Source organism: Cololabis saira, chromosome 5 (genome assembly GCF_033807715.1).
Source record: "Cololabis saira isolate AMF1-May2022 chromosome 5, fColSai1.1, whole genome shotgun sequence".
Taxonomy (NCBI): Eukaryota; Metazoa; Chordata; class Actinopteri; order Beloniformes; family Belonidae; genus Cololabis; species Cololabis saira.
This window is the reverse complement of record NC_084591.1, coordinates 35,231,193-35,254,390: the sequence shown is the minus strand read 5'-3', so window position 1 is coordinate 35,254,390 and position 23,198 is coordinate 35,231,193. Positions and strand designations below refer to the sequence as shown.

Sequence of the window (23,198 nt, the reverse complement as noted above, 5' to 3'; positions counted from 1 at the left end):
GACTGGAAAGCAAGACGCGACCTCAAGGCTTCAAAATGTGAGCGTAATAACCACTGGGTATCTCCATAGCGCTGCTGCTGTCTATACGGTCGATGCTGACGACATTTACCTTGGAAATCGGATCTGAGAATAACATCACACTTAAGTCGACCAACTTCGGTTGGTGTTTCTAGTTGAAACTGCCAATTGGAACTGGGAAATTGTACTCACTTGTGCGAAGCAAGGACGGCTTTGAAACAGGAAGATACAGGATATGTTTAAGGTGAACACATTCTACTCCAGTGAAGCAGTAACCCATGAAACCCCATATGTATAATTAAGACTTTTATTTCATGACCAGGAATTGGTGTTTCTTATTTTAAACAACAGGCATAAGTAGTTTTTTGCATTCCCAATAGTAGTACTTTCCACTTCGCTGTGGCTGTAGTTGAGTGTAACTAACACACTAATGTGCTTTTTTCACCCCTACTCTTCAGTCTAAACTAAGTTAGAGATGAAGATGTCACAGCATTGTTTAAGGGGCTACCTCTCATGTAGTTTACACCCAGCATAACTCCAAAAGCCTGCAATTGTTTATTTATTATTTTGATGGGTTGAATTCCTGGAGTACTGCCGACGGGCAGAGACACGACTAGTGAATCCACACAGCTCCTGTTGCCCGTCAGGCAACACGTTTTCAATATAATGAGTTATCCGTACTACGATTTAAACACTCCAAGTTCTTCCATACATGTTCAGGCCCATAATCAACTTTACAATTTAAAAGTGAATAGCGGAACAAAGGTCTCCATTTGATAAATACCACAATCCATTTTGAATATCCATTTTAGCCCTCTATGACACCATGGAGAGCTGAAGTTAGAAAAAACTCCCCAGAAAATGGAGAGTGTCAGCCTAGGGCTTACTACATCACACTGTTAGCTTGTTTTTTCAGCATCTGGTCACGTCTAAGATGATAATTGATCATAATAACTGCAGATCAGTGAAAAATGTAACTTTTATGTCAATTTTAGTATTGCATGAGTAGATGAAAATTCATTTGAATGTCTAAAGCATAATTTTATATATAGCGGGCTTATAAATAAATTATAAATAAATGACACTATCCACTTTGGGCCTTGTGTTTAAATTTGACTACATTTAAATACATTTGAGTTGGACCTCTGAAAAATAATGTATGCTGCTGAGACAGACAGAGCTTGAATAAAGTGTTTAGTCTCTGATTTGCTAATTAAAAAAAATACTTGTCCTGCCTATTGTCAGACTGTTCAAAAGATGCACAGATTGTGTAAAATTAGCTATTTTTATTTGAGGCAAAATAGTATAAATAAATGTTAATATTCATTGTGTGTTTTACTTTTCCTTCAGAAGTTAATAAATTCAAGACCTGCTGTCCTCCTAAAGTTTAGTTTAGTTTAGTTTATTTATTTAGCAATAAAAGACAAATTGAACAATAAATGTAAAAACATTGAAACAACATGCAAGGAAAGGAAGAAGCCTAAAGGGAGGGGTTATTGGAGAAAAGACACACAAACACACACACACACACACACACACACAAATGTAACAAAAATCCATTACCAAACTTATCGTGGTGGCTTATTTTATGAATTTATTTCCAAATGTAAACCTCACTATTCATGCATACAAGTTATGACAACATACATTATTCAACAATCTGTTATTTTCATGTTTGCATAGGACATAGTCACAATATATCGTCTAACATGTAAAAAATAATGCCATAAAAAGGTACAGCAGAGCAGCTAAGACCAGCACATTGAATGTGTGTAGAATCCCAGGAACTGTACAACTGTAATACTTGAATGTAGTGATTTTGGTTTGCTGAGTGAAAAGAAAATCAAACAAACAAAAAAGTAGTTCAAAGTGACACCTGAAAGTTTAAGTGAGGTCATCCGAGAATGTACTGGCCATAGCTGAGTCGAGTTATTTACAGAATATATTATATTGGTGCTATTAGAGGGGAAGCAGCACCATGGAGTCACTACAACAGGCAACTGATGGTGAGGGGCAGCGGAGAAACACACGGAGGTATCAAGAGAGCAACGTTACACTGAGGAGGTACACTGAAGAAAGACAGGTACAGGAAACGCAACCGAAAAGCTGGTGAAAGGCTCTCTGTTTGTTGGGGAGGTCATTGACAGCGCTTTATGCTGCAAAACCTGGAACAGACTAATCCTTTAAGGGCAACAATATCCAAAAAAAGACGATCTCTACACTTAAAAGCAGTGGCGGCGCGGTGTCAGTTCAAGCAGCTGAGACCACGCAGGGCGTACCAACCTATCGGGTCTGCTGCCATCTCTTACTGCTTCAGACTCACTCAGCGTTAGTTTGCCTGATTGAATAAGTTGTATTGATTCAAGTTACTTTTGAAAGTAATAATTAATAGTCGCCTACATGAGGAGTAGAAAAAGGTCCATTTCAAGCAAAAACATCCAGTTAACAACATACACGGCACATAAAATTGAACCCAGCAGTACAAGCGGCGTTGGATTCAAAATTACTGCAACATTCATCTTTCCCTTCAAAGCCTTTGGTAATAACGATTAATAACCATCCTACAATTCTATGGCTGCCTCTTAAAAAAAAAAAAAGACAAAAAAAAAGACCCCAACCTCGAAAAGCCTCAGGCTTTAGTCGTTAGGGAAGACATCCTCTGTAACTCTGAACTCTGTAGATGTTCATTCAAATTGGCTTAGCCTACACAAAGAGCCTAAAGAAAATGGAACGATGAAAAAAAAAAAAAAAGTACCATATACACATCTCACAACATGTAAAACCTCACAGTCAGGACAAACTTCTATTCATAATCTACAAAAAAGCATCGGAGCAACAGAAGCAGCACATTTTAGCATCTTTCAGTCCTTTGGAATGGCTGGGCGTCTATCATCACCAGGACTGGTTTATGTCAAAAACATCTGCAGTAAGCCATTATACACCGCTTGAGCGTTAGACAGCAACGAAATAAGACAAAAATTAAATAATGAAAAAAAAAGCCACACATTCAAAATGTTTACATAAATCAGAGAAAGAAATATTTAACTTAGAGCAGCTGCATATCAAATACGCAGAGTTGCTTCATCGGATCCTGTACAGGACATAAAGACATACGTCTCCCCCTATAAAACTGTACACATTTGTTAATTCATGTCTGATATACGTTCGGCTAGTTACTCTCAACATTTGTATCCTCTTTATGAAGCTTTGGCACACAGTTGCGTCAATCATGCTTATACTTTTGCTCAGAAAGTCTCATCAGTTATTTATGGATGTCATTCATTTGAACTTAAACTGTGAGCTGTTTTCATACTTGACAACAATGAATTTCCTTTCATATATATATATATATATATATATATATATATATATAATAAATATATATATAACAATTAGAAGAAAATATGAATTGGTACAGTTAGTATCCTGAAACCTGCCATGGTTCTTTTTTTTTCCTTTGTGAAATATATGATTTTACTGGGATTACAAGCATGAAGTTGGATTTAAAAAACGGTTTCAGCTAAGATAATATGGAGCTCATGATGGTAGAAATCATGTACAAATATTCTCTGTCACATAGAATATTAAAGAATTGACCCCCCCGTGTAATATTCTTGTAAATATCATTATTTTAATCAATCGACAAGGACGTGCAGGACCTGGCAATATGGGATGGTTGTACAAAATGTAGCCCAGTGTTTGGATTTTCTTTTTCTTTCATTCCATACAGAAAAAAACATCTCTTTATGGAATTTCTCATTCAAGTAAGAGTAAATCATACTGGCCAGCCAACACCCAAACACTTTTTAGTAAGTCTCTCCCATTCACGGCCATTTCCACCAATACGGAACGTACCAAACCAATGGCAACACAGCGGGGGCGGGGTTCAAGCGATCACTCATTTATGCCAGTTTAAGAGTTGCTGTTCAAAACAACCGTTCAAAACTGCTGTTCAAAACGACTGCAGAGCTGCTAATGACATCAGAGCGACACGTTTTTACTGCAAAACTGACAGCAGTCGTTCACTGGCGTTCCTGATCCACCGCGTACTAGTCTGGCTCTCGCCCTGCCTACTTCACGTACTTCATTTCCCTGATTGGTCGATGCCTATCCAACAGCGCGCATTGGTACCGTCCCACGGAAATCAATGGAAGCGAGAGAGAGAATTAAGAGAATTAGGATGGCTGGCCAGGCGGGGGACGAATGAAACCACCAAATAATTGTGCTACTCATCAAGCAAAAGTAAGATACATGATGGATGTTTTGAAAAGATATGCAGGTACAAAAGAAAAGTCAAATATTTCAAGAGGTATGATTTTTGAAAAAATATACAACCTTAAACATTTCATGAGACAAAAAAAAACCCAAAAACTATAATGATAATAATAGTAAGAAATCATGACTACATTGCTAACTCACAATGTTGTGGTCTCTATGGAAAACTTTTAAAAGACTAAAATAATAAGGAAACTTAACCACGCAATCTGAAATTGACAAACATAGAGGTAAAATAAAAAAATCCACCCTTTTTTTTTTCTTCTTTTTTTTCATTTTATGACTTCGTAGGAGTTTGTGGATAGCGGGCCGACTGGAGCCGCCCGCATCCTGACATCAACAGAGCTTTACATGTTCCTGATTAAAGGGATAAACCTCATTGATGAAGCTGTGATTTAAACATAAATGGTGCTTTTAAATTGCTGAACAAAAAAAACAAACAGTCGACCTCTGTGACGAGTTCAAAAGAGTTGCTGAAATGACCTGAAAGATTTCCAAAATATAGATTTAAAAAAAAAAAGCATGAAACACTGAACAAAAAGACTTTACACCTTTCTTCAGAGGTTAATAATTAGACAACCAAAGCAAGTACAATAAAATAGGACATGTACAAAACTGTGTTCAATGGCCTTTTGTGTTGGAATTATTCAAGTACATTTCTTACAGTTAGATTAAAAGTTTGTGGACACTCTGCCTGTGGGCGCCTTACATATCACTGATGCAGTCTGGATGGATGGGCAGACTGGGGTGTCTACACTGTCGCAGCCGCTTTATTTTCAGACGGTAGGAGTCTCCCGTCCCGTATGTCCACTCCCTCTAAGAGTCAGCGGTGTTTAAAGGGCCGTTCCTCCGAACACAGTTCCAGAGTACATCAACAGCAGGACAGTAGGATGTTACTGTATGAAGACACAGATTAGGCAAAGGGGCTGGGCCTGCACTGACGTGCTCCTGTGTTTCCAGTGTTGTCGGACACTGACCTGCAGTGAACACTATAAGCACCCAGGAACACCGAGGGGAGGCAGGCTGATATATATGCGTGCGGCAAACTGATGTTACAACAAAATCCAGAAACTGTCCCATATATCTGCTCGGCAGATGTCGACCCTGAGGAAAATGTGCAGATTATAGATTAAAAACTGATTAATGCTTGATGGTGAGCTACTCAGAAAATTCTTCTTCTTTTTTTTTTTTTTTGCAAGCAAGAGTCCCATTTCAATTCAGGTTTAAAATCATTTAAAAAAAATGTTGTGGACAGAAACAAAAAAAAAAAAGCTGTTCAACAGCAGTTGTAAAAATGTAAGACTCTCACTTCTGTCTGAGAGCTGATGATCAGCGGCATTCAAAGTGTCATCTTGTAGCCTTGAAACTATTTAAACATTTTACAAATTGTTTTTGTGTGTCTATATGTGTGTCTATATGTGTGTATATATATATATATATATATATATATATATATATATATATATATATATATATATATATATATATATATATATATATATATATATATATATATATACATACATACATGATGTATGTGCATGTGTGCGGTATTTGAAGGAAACCACTGCCTTGGATCTAAATAGGAGATGTTTTCTTTCTGTAGAATGGGAAAGAGCAGATTCATCAAAACTTTAAAGGGAGATAGCTGCTGTGGAGGACGAGGGACAAGGCCTGCCATTCATGAACTTACACCTGCCAGAACGCCTAAAAAAAAAAAAACCCCACCAAGAAACACTCTCCGCTTTCAAGGCAAAGTTAGCATGCATGCAGCGTCACGGCCCAGGCTGCAGGGCCAGAGTCAGCCAGGCTGAGTTCTCAGGTACGGATGGGGATGGCAGTCAGGTCGAAGGAGTCTGACGGGTCGCAACGACACGGGTGACGCCATTTCCCACCGCAGCGCTGCATTATTAAAAGAAAATGCAGGCATAACACAGACCAGCGGTGCTGTGGCAGTTTTGATAGGGGTGCCCGTTTCCATGGAAGGTTTACCGTGCCTTTTGCCTGACTTATTGAGGCATGTCTGCCTAGAAACACAAGTGAGTTTTCTCACGGGACATCTGAGCGTCACATGCTAAATGATGGTGGACGGGGGGGGGGGGGGGGGGGGGGGGGGGGGGGTTAATCAAGCTCTGCGCTTTGCTGATATGCTCATTTTGGTTCAGATGTTTTCACAACGGCGTAAAAAGCCTCCCTTGTTGTGAGAGGAAAGTTTGAAAGCAGCTGTTTGGGAGTTGGGGTTTATCGGCGGGAGCCTGGAGAGACGGCTTCCTTGGCGTTGTGAAATCCGACTCTCCGGCAGGAGCAGAAGGAATTCTGTTTGTGCTTAGATTGGAGTGGGGCAGATCCCACCCATGGTGTGGGTGTTGTCTACATACAAATGTTGTTCATACACCTCTCCTTTTTCTCCTTTAATCCCACAGTTTAGATAAAGCCACTAATTACAGCCATTTTTATGCTGGCAGAGGGGTGGGGGGGTTGAGGGGAAGGAGGAGGAAACAAGGGTGTCTGCGACTGCGCGTCTCCTCCTTTGTGCTGTTCAGCTGGTGATAAACCTCTCCTCTTTTATCAGGACCTGCCCTCTCTTGCCTGCTTGTCGTAGATATTTCCTTTGTCCCCCTCCGAGCTGGAGATGCAACAGCCCAACCCAGCTCAGTCCTTGCCTAACGCTCTGGCCTGAATTTGACCTCCGAATTAGGCAGCCTCCGCGTAGTTTGGCAGGCTCGGCGCCTCGCTGCCTTGACGGGACAGGTAGAGCCTGAATAGGAAGGACTGCTTGGGGAATGTCAAGCGAGCAATCCTTCCACGAAGGCAGCGCAAAGATTCTTTTGGGTGCAGCTGTTTCCCTTCGAGGAAGCCACCAAAGGCGGCGGCAGGAGTTGAAAAGTGAGCAGGCGTCTGGCTCTACCTGTGTTGTTGCCAAAGAGCGGCAGGCCTCTGCGCAGGGCAGCTTCAGGAATGAATAAAACTCTTTCATTCACTCTTTTCTTTGGTCATTTTCCCTCTGTGCTTTAGAGATGGGCAACTTTTTCAACTTTAGTCCCTTTGTTTCCACTTTGGGAACAAACCCTCACCGATGAGACGGCATTTTTCTTTGAGCGTGAACAGCTGCTTTGAAACTGTCTCTTTGTAAAGGTTCAGAAAATGTTTACACTAATACGTCCGTTTATAATAACTATTAACCCGATCTCACGTTCCTCCCACGCACGTTAACCTGAATACAACTAAGTAACGCAGAGCACACCGAACCAAGCGTAACGCCAGTGTTTCCAACATTACAGATGTATTTTCCTTCTCACGCTGAGGGCTATGATTGTTTTCTCCAAAAAAAAAAACGCTGTAATGACGAACATAACAGAGGGCAGGACTTTTGGGTATAAATAACCACATAACTGAACGGCTAATTTCCTTGAAAGCCAACTGAAAAGTATAGAGTGCAAATCGTGTTGTAAGTGTAAGGCTGCGATATATGTAATGTGTGTTTCTCTTCACCATGTTCATTCTTTCAAGCTAACAAGGCCATCCCTGAGCAGGGCACAAAATTCAACCCCCGTTGAATTTCAGAGTAAAGTGATGAGTATATTGTGCAGTCGATGTGTGTACTTTTAAGTACTGTGGTATTACGGAAATCGTAAGTGTCTTCAATCCTGAGGTGTGTGTGTGTATGTGTACCCCTTCTTCCAACCTGTTCAAAACACAAACCCAAAAAAACAATACTTAAAAAACAAAAAAAACGTTTTTGATAAGACTTATCAGGGAGTCTGTCTGTTCTTTTCTCCGTCTAAACTGCAAACATACGTTGAACAACTAGCCATGATCAGAAGCTAAGAAAAGAAAAAACAAAAAGTACAGACATGTGGTACAGAACGTAGATATCACCATCCGGGAAAGGCATTATCTTCTTTAAGGATCACACAAGTAATTGCACTACAATTAGCAGTTATGTACAGTATGGTACACCACAGCAAGCACGGGAACAGCAAAGCATTGGGGAGGGCGGGGCGTTCAGTTGCTGGCAACTGTGCAACAAAAGTGTTAAGATGAAAAAAACATGGGCCTCAACGTATGGAGGCAGAAAAGTGCGTCCGGGTTTCAGTTTAAGGCGAGTTGGCTGGACTGAGGGTGGGGCTGAGAGTGGGGCTGGAGGCATCCGAGCGGCTGTAGTCGCTAAGCGAGCTGGGGCGTTTGGCGTTGCCGCCGTGGGGCCTCTTCAGCATGCCGGGCTGGAAGTCTGAGTGACGCCGGGCATGCTTCATCAGGTGGTCGCTGCGCATGAAGCGCTTGTCGCAAAGTGGGCAGCCGAACTTCTTCTCCCCTGTGTGGGTGCGGTAGTGGCGGGCCAGCTCATCGGACCGGGCAAATTTCTTACTGCAGTCGGGCCAAGTGCATGGGAAGGGTCGTTCGCCTGCAAGACACACACAGAAAAGATCCAGTTACAGTAGAAGAAAGTGGCATCTATCCAACATCCTCCTCTTTATGGTCACAGGGGTGAACTGAAACCCATCCCGGCTGCATTTGGCCAAAAGACGGGTCCCAAGTCCATCACAGGGCCACATATCGACAAACAACCATGCACACTCATTCGGGTGACTTCAGACTCAGCAGGTAACCTGACGTGCATGTTTACAGACTGTAGTAGCAAACCAAAGTATCTGGAAAAGCCACACGAACACGGGAACATAATGCAAACTACACAAAAAGGCTCCAGCTTGGATTTGAATCAGCGATTTTTCTCCCTGCATCTGACTTTTTTTTCTTTCTCTTTTCTGGCTAATTTTGCTTCATTTTCACTTATAATGATTTGTTTAGTGTACATTATGCAGATGCTATTACGCCAGTGAATTGCAACACCAGAAAAAGTGTGGATATTATGAGAAATGTGCTTTTAAAGCAGTACAAAGGAGGGTTTTTTTCCCATATTGAAATATCCATTCAACCATTCTTCAAAATGCAAACCCAAATTTCTAATCAGCCAATCACATGGCAACAACTCGATGCCTTTAGGTGTGTAGACATGGTCAAGCCGATCTGATGCAGTTCAAACCGAGCATCAGAATGGGGAAGAAAGGTGATTTAAGTGATTTTTAACGTGGCATGGTTGTTGGTGCCAGATGGGCTGGTCTGAGTATTTCAGAAACTGCTGATCTACTGGGATTTTCATGCACAACAATCTCTAGAGTTTACAGAGAATGGTCCGAAGAAGAGAAAATATCCAGTGAGCGGCAGTTCTGTGGCGCAAATGCCTTGTTGATGCCAGAGGTCAGAGGAGAATGGCCAGACTGGTTCAAGCTAATAGAAAGGCAACAGTAACTCAAATAACCACTTGTTACAACCGAGGTATGCAGAACAGCATATCTGAACGCACGACACGTGGAACCTTGAGGCGGATGTACAGCAGCAGAAGACCACACCTGGGTGCCACTCCTGTCAGCTAACAACAGGAAACTGAGGCTACAATTCGCACAGGCTCACCAACACTGGACAACAGAAGATTGGAAAAACGATGCCTGGTCTGTTGAGTCTCGATTTCTGCTGCAACATTCGGATGATAGGGTCAGAATTTGGCATCAACAACATGAAAGCATTGATCCATCCTGCCTTGGATCAACGGTTCAGGTTGGTGGTGGTGTAATGGTGTGGGGGATATTTTCCTGGCACACTTTGGGCCCATTAGTACCAACTGAGCATCGTGTCCACGGCACAGCCTACCTGGGAATTGTTGCTGACCATGTCCATCCCTTTATGACCAGTGTACCATCTTCTGATGGCTACTTCCAGCAGGATATCACACCATTTCATAAAGCACGAATCATCTCAGACTGGTTTCTTTAACATGGCAATGAGTTCACTGTCTTCAAATGTCCTCCACAGTCACCAGATCTCAATCCAATAGAGCACCTTTGGGATGTGGTGGAACGGGAGATTCGCATCATGGATCTGCAGCCAACAAATCTGCAGCAATTGCATTATGCTATCATGTCAATATGGACCAAACTCTCTGAGGAATGTTTCCAGTACCTTTTTGAATCTAACCCAGTACTAGCAAGGTGTACCGAATAAAGTGGCCAGCGAATGTATACGTGCCTGTAGCTCAATATTGTATTGATGTAAGAAAAATGACAATGGCTTAAAGATATTTTTATCTCGAAACTGTAGTGAAACAAATGTTATCTCTCCAGTGGCAGCCTTAAAGGTTGAAACAACATGATTAAAGGGCTGTTAAAATCGAAAAAAGTTCAACTTTTCTTGGGAAATAGCAAACAGGAATGTAAACTATATCTGATTTGTGGTAAATGGGCCAAAACATGTCATAGCCGCCCCAAACATGCCCCCACCTTCAGGAGTATTTAATGTGTGGACAGACAGGTAAACTGAGCCTTTTCAGACTGGTGCCAGTTTCAGTGTGACATTATTCAAATGATGACGGCTAATCTGCTGATAAAACTGGCGCTCATAATGTAATATGTTTATTACATCGCTCATCGCTGCCCGCAGTGACTCTTAACACCAGGGATGACCAGAAAGTTTTTCTGAAACTATGTTTGATATATGAGTAAGGAGAAGGATATTAAAAACCAATAAAATCTCAACAAAATATGAAATGACATGAGACTAATAGGCTGTAACAATGAGATTTCCAATAAATCAACTAAAAAATGGGCATGGCATGAGCGAAGCAGACACAGTTTAATTATCTACGCTCCAGATGCTAATCACACTCATAATGATTACCCAGCCCATTTCCCAACATGCAGCTATCTGTGACTCGGCACATGGGAAATTACACCCTCCCCCCGCCAATAAAAATGAGCTTGAAACATATCTACTCAATGCCAGATGGATATATATATATATATATATATATATATATATATATATATATATATATATATATATATATATATATATACATACATACATACATAAACACATACACTTTTAACATACGTTACAGATTTACCTCCATTTATTGTGCAGTGGAAATAGTGCTAACTGAACATACAAGCAGCAGTTTGTGTAGTTGGTGAAAATGCCTTAACAACTTTATTTCATTTGGTGTAATTTCGTTGAGTTTCTGAATAAGAAAAAACAACATCCATAAGTATAGTCTATGGAGAATGTTAAGCTTCCCTTCTTTTGAATATGATTTACCATGCAGACGTATGAAGGGGAAAGAGATGGTGATATACCTGTATGTTTATAGATGGTACATGAAGAATGGGCCTGGCAAAGGTTTTCTTTGTTCTGTCGTTTCCCTCAGGGGGACAATGGAAACAGTGCTGCAAGCATCAAACACTCATATGCTACCTGATGCCAGAGAGTCTCAAAAAACATGAACTCTGCTGCACTACTCGTCTTGGTCCCCTCCCCACCCCCCCACCCCCCATTCTGCTTGGTTACAAAACATGCAGACAGACAGAGCAAGTCTAGACAGTACGGTCTGTGTTCCTGCCGCTGACGCCTCACCTCAGCCCTCAGACAGACTCAGTTGGCCTTGCCCACTCCAGTTCCTGCAGGCTCCAACAGGGTGTTACCATCTCAGAACGACAAATGTACATTTGCATATACACACGCCCCCATGGCCTTTTATACAAACTACCTGAGCTGATGTCAATCTTCAGGTATAGAGAAACGTGCCCATCTGCCCAGCGTGAAATTATGATTACATTTCATGAAAATACAGCTGCTGCCATTGTTTGAAGCTGCCCCCGAACGCTTAAGTTCACTTTCCTCGAAGCGTAGCTCCTGGTGAAAAGAGAAGGGCCGTAAATTTCAAAGCAGTCGTATGACTGAGGTGTCCCACGTTAGACTGATTTCATACCATATTAATAAGAAAAGGAGCCCGGGCTGCCTCCTGTCACTGCAAAAGGAGTTAGTGGCCTAAAAGTACAGCTAACTTCTGCAGGCTGCTTAAGGCTCAATGTGCGGCGTAACAGATCCAGCTGCATTAATATTTGAACGGACACAAGAGAGCCTGGGCTGCGATATCCAGTCAAGTCGCCCTGATAAAGTAACGTGTAGTTGAAGCATCTGATAATGAGCAGCAATTCACTGGGACAGGGCAAATGAGTTAGAGACTATTTTCAGGGCAACAATATGAATAATAGTCAGATGAACTGTCACACGCTAAAAGGAAAGGCATGAAAATGACTCCTCAACTCCTGTCGTTAATTTACAGGATACAAATTAAAGTGATAAATGCTGCAATGCCCGTAATAGATAGTTTTAGGGAATAGGTGTTTTTTTTCTGAGTGGAAGTGATGATATCACACGTCGAGGGAGGGTGAGAAGTTCAGTTATTTGAGAGGAACTGTCTATCCCCTAGGGAAAAGCTGGAGGAGGTGGCCAGGAAGAGGGTGGGTCTGGGCCTTGCCGCTCTGACTGCTGACCCTGCTTATCTAACCTTTCCATGGACGGATAGATGCTGGAGGGTGTCCCTGTCCACTCTATATCAACAATTTGTAGCAATTACACGGCATCTCTGCTTAAAAAAGGAATCGCTCCGGCTGATCCTCTTACACTGCTTTTCTTCCGTTGAGTTACAGTGAGGTCACAGCAGGGTACCGTGACAGCCGTGATGTCAGGCCCCACTGATTGGCTATCCCGCCCCTGGCAGCGAGCCACATCCAGGGTCTGGTTTTGTCTTTCTTAGAATGTGGCAGTTGCAGAGGTTGAGGGAAGAGGAGGAGGAGGAGAAGGAGGAGGAGGGAGAGAAACCAGGGAACCGTTTCTTAAATGAACACAGTGACCCAGTTACCCATAAACTGAGTTACATCATGCACACAAACTGCACCTCTACTAAGCACTTGTCCCCCCACTGCCCCCCCCAAAAAAGGCTTTTATTATGTCACAGGTACTCTAGTTATATAACTGTCCTGGACAAGTCCACTGAGTCAGTAAATAAACAGTTAGTCCTTCCATCCTCATCTCATTCATATCTGGCCAGTTTTTAGAGAAAATTGTTGAGAGAAATGCAGTCCGGCTCCCTGGTGTAAGGGATGCTATCTGCAAGGGCAAGATCAGATCTCTTCTTGACGTAAGCAGCAGTACAGGAGCTGAGCTTGATCACCTGCTCCAATGAAAGCTACCAGCATTTCAGCCAGAAGCAGATAACATTCCTTGTGTGTCCTCAGACACGGGCACAGAGTGTACACCTGAACCGTCCATGTGATCCCTGCATACACGTACTAGCGTAAATAGCTCTGCGGAGTGAGAGGGGAAAACACAGACGCTATGGGTGAATCGTAAATCATGTTGAGGTTAATTTTTCTCAGTGAGAACTATGGTAGGATAAATAATTTGCACGGCTCAGAACAAAAACAAGACATCCCTCAAACCTGCAAAGACTTTTAGAGGAAAATGACTCAAGCAGAAGAGTAAAATGAGAGCCAGACTTCAGATCACAGCTCTCCAGACTAAGAGCTTCCTCATTTCAGTTCAGGCCTGGTGGCACAGTCAGCTTGGCAACATGAAATGAGAGGGACACCACTAACTCCAGTTGCAAGACTGAGCACAAACCTGTAATTTCATTTCATTTCATGTGTACAACAGACTATGACCTGTAACCAGGAGTGCATCTCTCCCAGCCGTCAGACCATTCATGGGATTTTGAGTATTACTTAAATGGCTATCAGCAGAAACCACAGTAGACGGGGTTAACCCAATCATACCCAGCCTCTTCCCAGACACTCACCATCATGTGCCAGGAAGGTATAAACGCTATCATATGTCTGCAGAACAACAAATGCACAGAACAATTTTTGCAGCTCCTCCTTTCATTGTTCACAAACCAGTGTATGCAAGCTTCACTTGTGCATAAATAACAACAAAGACATCCACGGCTCTGTGGCCTGCAGAGAAACACTGCGTGATCTGAAACACATTGGTGATCAGAACAATTGTTTATGTGGCTCCTTGTCCATGAAAGCTCAGTGGGAGACGAGAAAAAAAACAAGAAAACCACCCAGTTACAACATGTTTTCTTGGAGGATTCATCCGGACTGAGCTGCGGAGAACTCTGCAGGCCCAACAAAGGGCCCATTGGGGTGGGTGAGGTGCTCTTGCTGAGAATCAGCTCTAACTTGTCACGAGAAAGCTCTGAAAACTTTGAGCACTTTAATGTATCACCATCTTTTGTCTTTATTGAGAGGGACAGTGCTTGTTGCTGAATAGCATGCCTTCCCTTGTTTGGCCCATAGCTGTGAGGTTGTGAACAATAGCAACTGCCATACTCCCAGCAGGAAGGGCCCTGTTCTAATGCATTTCAATCACAGAGGCTGCACGTACTAAGCATAACTCCCTCCTCCTAATCTACACGCAGGACTATCGACATTCACACGGAAATGTTCACTGTTGTCAACTATCTGATTCCCGCATACACTTTGCTATATATTACTTCGGCCACTTAACTGTTTGAAGGGAAGGCAGACAGTTTTGGCCGGCATCGACCAGCATATCACATTTGCCTCATTTAGTCAGAATGGTCACTCTCCTTCAGCCTTGAGAGCATGTTCTCCTTCAGCCTTGAGAGCATGTTAAAACCACCTGCAGCCATGATGATCCAGGCAGTGCGCTTATCTCTTGAAGCCAAGCTAACTGACGACACACTAAACTGCTGCAGTCATTAAAGGGTGTTTACAGTTGGTGCACCGAAGCAGGTGGGAACAGGAATACCCCATCATCCATGACTCTCACTCAGTACAGTGCCAAGTCATTCCACAGATAACCTCTGACACTATAGCTTTCACGGGATCTTCATCCAGCACAGACATTGCACAAACGGTTTCCAGACCCTGATAAGAAGACACAGAGAACAGTGATAGTGCAAGCTGTCTCACTGCACTGGCTGATACTGTCACCACCGACTGTAGGAGAAGTATTTTCAGGTCTTCCAGAGAAAATGATTAGCCTCTCTTTCAGCAAGGCTCCGCAAAATACAGCTTGTTTTGTCCCAAAGGCCACACCCCACTTCTGTTTCGGTCCGCCACTGTTTGATTAATCACTCAGAGGAGGGGGACACACCTTACATACCGGCATGAACAGACACATCACAGCCAAAGACAAAACAGTCCCATCGTCCCTCTCTTAAACAAGCTTCTCCAAAACACATCTCAATGGACAGTTAGTCTGGGACCCTGCAAGGGGGCGGCCTGTCGGGAGAGCGTTCTGCTGCTGAGGTCACAGCCCTTCAAACGTTAATCAGATTAGCTGCAGATGCAGCTGAATAAATGACCTACATCAATGGATGGCATTGACAGTAAATATGGTGTCCAACCCCGCCCCCACCCCACTGCACTCTACTGTACATTTTGTCTTTGCACTGCAGATCCATGCATCATATGCTAGATGTGGCCGGCAGCTTTTGAGCAGCAAATGAAGGGAGGGGGGTTAAAAAGTGTACTGTTCCACAGGTCTATGTCACGCTCTTCCTGTCGCTTGTAATTAACATCGCACCACAAGACGTGGACAGAGCTGGGCCTTGCAGCTCAACATGCTTCAGCACCTACTTTGCTTTGCAAGCTGGAAAAGGGTGGGAGGGGCCCGTGGGGGGACAGACAGAGCTGCTTTTATAGAGCTACTCCCCCGAGCTAACCAAAGAATACATGAGCCCCATGGGCTACCGAAGGCTGCACAGCCAGGGCCCGGCCTGACTGAGGCCTTTCAGGATTATCACCATCCTCATTCCTCGGCTGCTTAATCACAGTCAAATAAGGCTTATATTCCAACATGAGTGTGAAACTGTCCGTCTACCAGCACCCGATACCATATGGGCACCACGTGTTCCAGCACACGCCTTGAAGATGTCTTCCACGGGGGAGTAACCTGCACCAGGAGATTAACAGGCAAGATGGTGGCTCCACTCTGGTTTTATTTACATCCTGAGGATCAAGTAGATTTAACTAATACTTTGCCTCAATTGGACATCCACTGTACAGCTACTAATGACCTTCATGAACCAACCAGTTCATTCATGAGAGATACATCAAATATACAGCAAGGGCCTAATGCAGCTAACATGCTAATGATGCTAACATACCAATGCTAGTAAGATGTTGGATGAAAAATGATCCTTCGTCAAACAGTTAAGCTGATAAAGCATTAAACAATTTTAAATTTTAACCCGACCACCAAATGAAGATGTGTTTTTCATCATTTCATATATTAATACATTTCTGAGGCCTTCATTTAGCAAATGCATCTTTCACTTTTTTATTTAAATTGTATATATGTTAATAAGAGCTGCCATTTGTCTATTTACTGTAGCGAAAATAACTGAGTCAAATTCCCTGTCTTGTTTGACCTGATAAATAAACATGATTCTGATGATTCTGATTCTCATAATAAAGCTGAGATGCTTCACTCAGAACCACAAATGTCAACCTGGAGCTGATACCTCAATGGTTTGTTATGCCACCAAAGTCACCTATCGAGTAGCGGATGGATCATCTGCTAACACGGTTAAAAATGTGCAGCTTGACACAGATGAAAACTGTTGTTCAAACTGAGGCATTGTCTTTTCATTTTACGTCATTAGACGAGAAGTGGTGGAAATCCTGTTGTGTGGCAAGCAGACGCGCTGAACTCTTCTACCCAGAAAGAGTTTATCCATTGACGTGCCAGGGTTGGACTCGGGCAGGGGCAGGAAAACCCCATCTCCACCCTGCTACCTCATCACTGCCACCAGCCACACAGGAACACTGTGCACTCTGTGCTGCAGTGCAGCCAAATATAAAACCACTGGCAGGGATGAAGCATATATAATCACAAACTCCTGCTGCTTTTTCCACATGGAGTTTGGGATGATTTAACATTTTAAAAAATGTCATTAACCACAGTTATTCGGCTGAAAATAGGTAACACACATGAATAAAGGCATCTTCAGCAGTGGAACCATGATGTGAGGTGGGGCACCCAAGACTTTAGGAAAGCAGGGGGTTTTATGGCCATCTGACTGTAGTTGAGGCACTCTAACACTAGACATGAAAACACCCACCCAAATGTAAAATACGTCATTATGATCTTTGTTGCGGACTAATTTTGACCCTGTTACTTCCTGTGAATCCAGTAGATTCCAAATAAGTATTGAACACTGACAAGATTACTTTTTGAGGGCCCTGGCTGCAGGGAGAACAGAAAAGCGAGGGGCCATCGCTTGTCTGGAGATCGGCATGACACAACCAGAGCAAAGTAATGTGGTTTCACATCAACGCTTTGCACTCTCTTGACCGTGAGCCTCCTCTTGAGGAAGTTATCTTGTGCATTATTTGAAGAAGTTTTTGGAAAGCATTGTCCAGCTCTTGCAGTCTCCCATACCTAACATCAGCAAAAATCATGAAAAGTATCGCTTATGACAACTGTCTATTACTTTATGTCCCTAAATCACAGAGCCGATGAATAGACACAGAAAGTTATGATGAAAGTGAATAAGAGTAAATCCTGCAATGTCTTAAAGGTAAATTAACCTGTAGGAGCACCCTCTGAAAAACTGCAAAAGGTCCTCTGTGTTGCTTTAAGTCAGAGAACCCCCCCACACACACACACACACACACACACACACACACACACACACACACACACACACACACACACACACACACACACACCACACACACACACACACATAAATGAATAGTTACAAAAAAATGCTTTCAAAAGTTGTTGGAAAGAATCTGAAGCAGGTTTCAACATCTGTTAGATATACCACTATCAGCTCATCAGTGTTACATGAATGCATTTTCCATACCACAGCAGAAAAGCTCCACCTCCCACACCGGGACACCAGACAAAAGCTGTCTGGTAACCTTAGACCCCTAAACTGCAGTGGATTCTCCACCAGCAGACTGGATGCGGTATAATGAGCAAGCGCACCCGTATCTGCTACACTCTGATGCCCCTCATGAAATGAGTGTTCAAATGGAACCTATTTGTCTGGAGCCACTCCCAGAGAGGTTTATAACTGAATGATAAAAACTGACTTTTAATGTAGCTTGACCAGGGGGGGAAGCCTCATGACAACCTTAAGTTTGCAGGGAGATTCCTGGTTGTACAAGTACATATTAAGGTAATTCAGTGTAGAATGCTGATATATATTTGCCCCATGTAGCTTTTGAACATTATATTAAGAATACAGTGCATCTCTGACAAATCACATGTACAAAAACAACAAAAGCTGGGATGATGAGGCAATGGGTGTTACGAGAGTCAAGTGAGGACATCTCGTCCCTGCCTCTTTGTCTGGTGTTTATAACAGTGATTCCCTCAATTAGAGAGTTGCGTTTGGCTGGACCTGTCTGGGCTGAGATCCATTCTCTCTGTACTCTGCTAGTCGGGGCTGAAGGGAAGCACACACTGCCAGTCTTACCCCATGAAAGCACTGCAAGACCAGCTGGAGCAGCCTGGCTGAACTCAGATGACCCACATTCTGGGCCCACCCAGTCAAACCAGCCGAGGGAGTCATTATTATCAGAATTTATAGGACACGAACCAATCGTGAAGCCAAGCGCCAGAGTGTGTCCAAACAGAGAGGCAGGTTAAGGAAATGCTTAATGGGCACAGAGCCAAGTGTGGAGCTGGTACGAGGCAATAAAAGTGCACCAAGCTTCACATGGTCTGGAGTGAGCGGAAACACGCTGATTGGCAGAGGCTGGCTCTGCGAGAGCGTTGCAGGTTTGGCTGAGACGCAACAGCAGAACTGAAGCCTTCTGGATCTTACCAAACAAATAAGCAAAACCATCCCCATTGTATGAAAGTATAGGATGTGGACCAATTAGATAGATTTAATGGGAAGGTATCCCAAAACAAAAGACATGGGGCCTGGCACTGATTAACAGCAATAACGCTGAGCTAAAACACACAGTACAAAAGAAATTACTATCTATCTTTCACATTAGACTTTGGATGATCATTTACCAAATTATGCTGGAGCTTTACAGATTTTTTTATCATACGTATGAAAAAAAAAAAACTGATTTTACACCCCAGCAGTCAGCTCAAGCTGCAGTTAATGCGTAACAATAAAAACTTGACTGCAATCAAAGCCGAATGAGTACAAAGGAAATCCTTCAGCATGTGGCGTCTGGACATGTTTTCTCCCGAGTTGTTATTTTATTTAACTGAATGTTTCACTGATGTGTAATGTTTCTGAAAGCCAGGGGAATATCAAGACACAAAACATCAACTGGATCCCAGATGAGGATTTAAACCTGTCAGCCATCCGCATGTAACGGAGAGGTGAAGAGTGCAAGAATGACTTGAAGATCTCCTACATATTTGGAAACGAGTTTCTGATTTTTTTTTTCCTTTTTATGTCAAAGACAAATGGGGTGAATATGGGTCATGCCTTATCTCCTGTGATCCAGAGAGATCGATCTGTCAAGATCGTGGTGATGATGATGGTGATGATGATGATGGTGTGTTTGAGTAAAGAAAGGAGTGGAAAGATGAAGCGTGCAGCTGCAGTGCTTGGATCAGGAGAAAGGCAGTGCCTCCTGAGTCGAGGCTCAGCTAGCTGAGTCTGTTGCTGGCCAGATCAGCTGGCAGTCTGTCTAGCGGGGGTGTGGCACATCATAACAAAGGACTATGGGCAGACAGGCGGCTGCACAGCTCCCATCAACCCCCCAATTTGAGTCGATTTTTATCTCCGCGCCCTCCCCACTTCTCAGCGGCCCATCCTGCGGGGACGCAAAGCGCACAAAAACAACCCCAAAAACGGACCTTTGGGAAGGTCACGCCTAACATAAGCTGCAGCCCGACGCGGAGCGCATTTTGACAGTCGTGTCTCTCAGCAGTGTTGATGATACACTTTCTGGATTGATCTAAACTTTCTGCATGCCGGTGCACACTTGGATTTTTTTTTTCTGCAAAGTGCACCTGAGGCTACATGTTGTTGAAGATTGATCTTGTGGGGGTTTTTTTTCTCTCACGGTGCCACGAAACAACCCAACGTCTAATCAATGAGGACGAAAATAATGTTGGGAATTTGATCTGTGTAATTTCTGTGCTTTGCACTGCAGTTTCACTACGTACACTTTGTCCAATGCGGTGGCGCATGCATGTGCTTGCGTTCAGTGCGAGGGGGGGGGGGGCGCACAGGCAAAACCGTGACAAAGCTGGAGACTTGAGTGGGCGTGGTACCATTCACGACCCCCTCCTCCCTCCCACAGACATTAAAAACATATCAAAGTTCACTTAACTTTATAGATGCGTGATTATGAACTAATCCAGGTTTAACTCTGCTGAATGCGCTCATCATTTCCATTTAGGGTGGATCCTTGAATATGATTTCATGACCCCATAACACAGCAATCACCCTCCTCTGAACACATTTCTCCAAAAAAATGTGAAATAATCCACAATTCGCATCAGTTATTCTCGGTTTAATATTCTCATCCACTCTCGGATACGCAAGGGAAAAGCAATTAGTCATGTTCACAGAAACAAACACTTGCATCCAGTGCAACTGACCTGTGTGTGTCCTTAGATGGGCTTTGAGGTGGGATGATTTGCCATAAACTTTTTCGCAATCTGAATAGTGGCATTTGTGCTTTTTCTGAGGTGGTTCTTGCTCAATTCGACCTCTCGGTCTTTTGCCTCTTTGTTTGGGCGAAGGATCGTTGATGGTGGTAGGTGTGGCAGAGTTTCCATCATCTATGAGGATCGACATGCTCTCATCCTTTATTTTTGCCTGCTCGGCAACACTGTCGGGAGTCTGCTGGTTAAAATCCGCCAGAATCCGTGCGACCACGAAAAGCGAGGAGTTATCCTTCACCAGGGGATCTTTTATTTCCTCTCCGTTCTTGGGTGAGGATGGGATTTCGGGTTTAATCTCCCTGTTGCCTTTAGGAGCGTGAACAATTGCACGACTGGACATTGAAACAAGGCACTCTGCTGCAAAGTGATCCATTTTGTCTTTGAAACAACCCCCTCTGCTTCTTAATGACATTCAAAAAATAAAATAAAATAAAATGATGGCTTTTTTGGGGGGGTGGGCGGTGGGTGGGGGGGTTAAAAAAAAAGTACTTGTACCGAGGTTCCCTTTGTTTAGCGGCGGTGAAGAAGAGGTCGTTCTCATCAAGAGAACTGACTTTATGATCTTACCCGGCTTTCCAATATCATCAACATCCTGTGCGAGAAACGCCTCGGACAAAAACGCAGACAGCCTGAGAGCCCCCCCTCTCTCAGACAGAGAGAGAGAAAGAGAAAAGAGAAACCAAAGTCTTTGTTTAGTGCAACGACGCTGATAACAGGAACTCTCGAAACTTGGATGCGTTAACTCTCATTGCGGCTCCGCGCAGACTCCAGCATCGTGCGTGCATCTCCGGAGCGCCTGTTCCCGGTCTGTGTATCCATGCGGGGGGCGTGCCGGCCGCCAGCGCTCCGCAGCACCGTCACAGTCCGCGCTCATTCATTGGCTCCTCGTGTCCCCGGGTACACCGAGCAGCACGAGTCAAGCCTGGTTTATGGTTCCGCGTTAAATCGACGCACGTAGGTTACGCGGCGACGCGCAAGGTACGGCCCGCGTCGCCCGCGTACCTTACGCCGTAGGCTCTGCGTCGGTGCAACGCGGAACCATAAATCAGCCTTCACACCAAAGTTTCGGCACAGGTTTTTGTCCATGCGCCATGCGAGATTCTACGACGGAGTATTAGGGCCAAACTAAAACAAAAAAAATTGGAAATTACGAGAATAAAGTCATAATATAATGAGAATAAAGTCGTAAAATTACGAGAATAAAGACATAATGTTGCGAGAATAAAGTCGTAATAGAATAAAGTCGTAATATAATGAGAATAAAGTCGTAATATTATGAGAATAAAGTCGTAATATTACGAGAATAAAGTCGTAAAATTCAGAGAATAAAGTCGTAAAATTCAGAGAATAAAGTTGTGACATTACGAGAATAAAGTCGTAATGAATAAAGTGGTAATTTATGAGAATAAAGTCATAATATTATGAAAATAAAGTGGTAATTTATGAGAACTCTAACAGGAAGAGCAGTCTTCTCCCTGTGTTAAAATGAAGAATATTGAGCATCTTGTGAAGTTATATTTATATATTTATAATATATTACAACTTTATTCTCGTAATATTACGACTTTATTCTCGTAATATTATGACTTTATTCTCATAATTTTACGACTTTATTCTCATTACATTATGACTTTATTCTCGTAATTTCCATTTTTTTTGGTCTTAGTTTGGCCCTAATACTTACGTCGTAAGATTCAGATATGCAGCCGATTTTTTTTTTTTTTTTTTTTTTTTCAGATTTCAGATTAAGCTTTCTTTGACACTTTCAGGCTGCGCATGCCAACCAGAGAAAGATAATTATCTCCTGATTGAATGGGAGGAAGGATTCTCGCGACAGATGGCGATCCCCACACGGAGCTCTGACCTTAACGTTAGGTTACTGGGAGAGGATCTGATTTCCGTTGGGACACATGGGGACCTTAAATCCACACAGCCATGGCCTCAACCAGGAAGTTAGTGAGATACACGGGGTTTATTTTTTTTAAGAAAAAAACATGGCTTTTTATTTTTCACTTTTTTTTTCTTCTTTTTTTTTAAATACATACCATTTTCTGAGGTCTGAGTGAAATACACATTTCAGTCAAAGTTAAAGGGGACCTTTTATGAAAAACAAGTTTTTTCTTGCTTTAACATATAGTGGTCTTCCCTCAGCCTGCCAACTCAGAGAAGGAGGAAAGCAACCAAATTCTGCAGTGTCTGTACAGCCGCCCGGATGAGCCGTCCAGTGTGATGTGGCTTCTACGAGCCGTTCAAAAGCTTGTTTTTAAGACATTCAAGGCCTGTTTAAAATAGGTCTTAGATGCCATAATAGGTCCCCTTTAAGGTGCTGCGTGCACTTTTCTAAACCGATCCAACACCAAAGAATGGAAAAGTGT

The 23,198-nt window shown here is 43.0% G+C and overlaps 1 protein-coding gene across 1 annotated transcript; it reads right to left on the bottom strand.

Annotated features, from left to right (window-relative positions):
• Nucleotides 1-6,392: 6,392 nt before the first annotated feature.
• Nucleotides 6,393-21,646, bottom strand: klf13 (Kruppel like factor 13). The gene is made up of 2 exons (XM_061721819.1): nucleotides 20,758-21,646; nucleotides 6,393-8,698 (listed from the first exon to the last, which is right to left on the bottom strand). Exons 1-2 carry the CDS (start codon nucleotides 21,233-21,235, stop codon nucleotides 8,391-8,393), a joined length of 786 nt encoding a protein of 261 aa, XP_061577803.1. The 5' UTR covers nucleotides 21,236-21,646; the 3' UTR covers nucleotides 6,393-8,390.
• Between the last annotated feature and the right edge of the window lie 1,552 nt (nucleotides 21,647-23,198).

Coding starts and splice junctions, on each gene's coding strand:
- klf13 (XM_061721819.1), bottom strand. CDS start 21,235: ATGTCATTAAGAAGCAGAGGGGGTTGTTTCAAAGACAAAATGGATCAC. Junction 8,699..20,757: donor CCATCTAAGGACACACACAG/GTCAGTTGCACT, acceptor TGTGTCTTGCAG/GCGAACGACCCTTCCCATGC.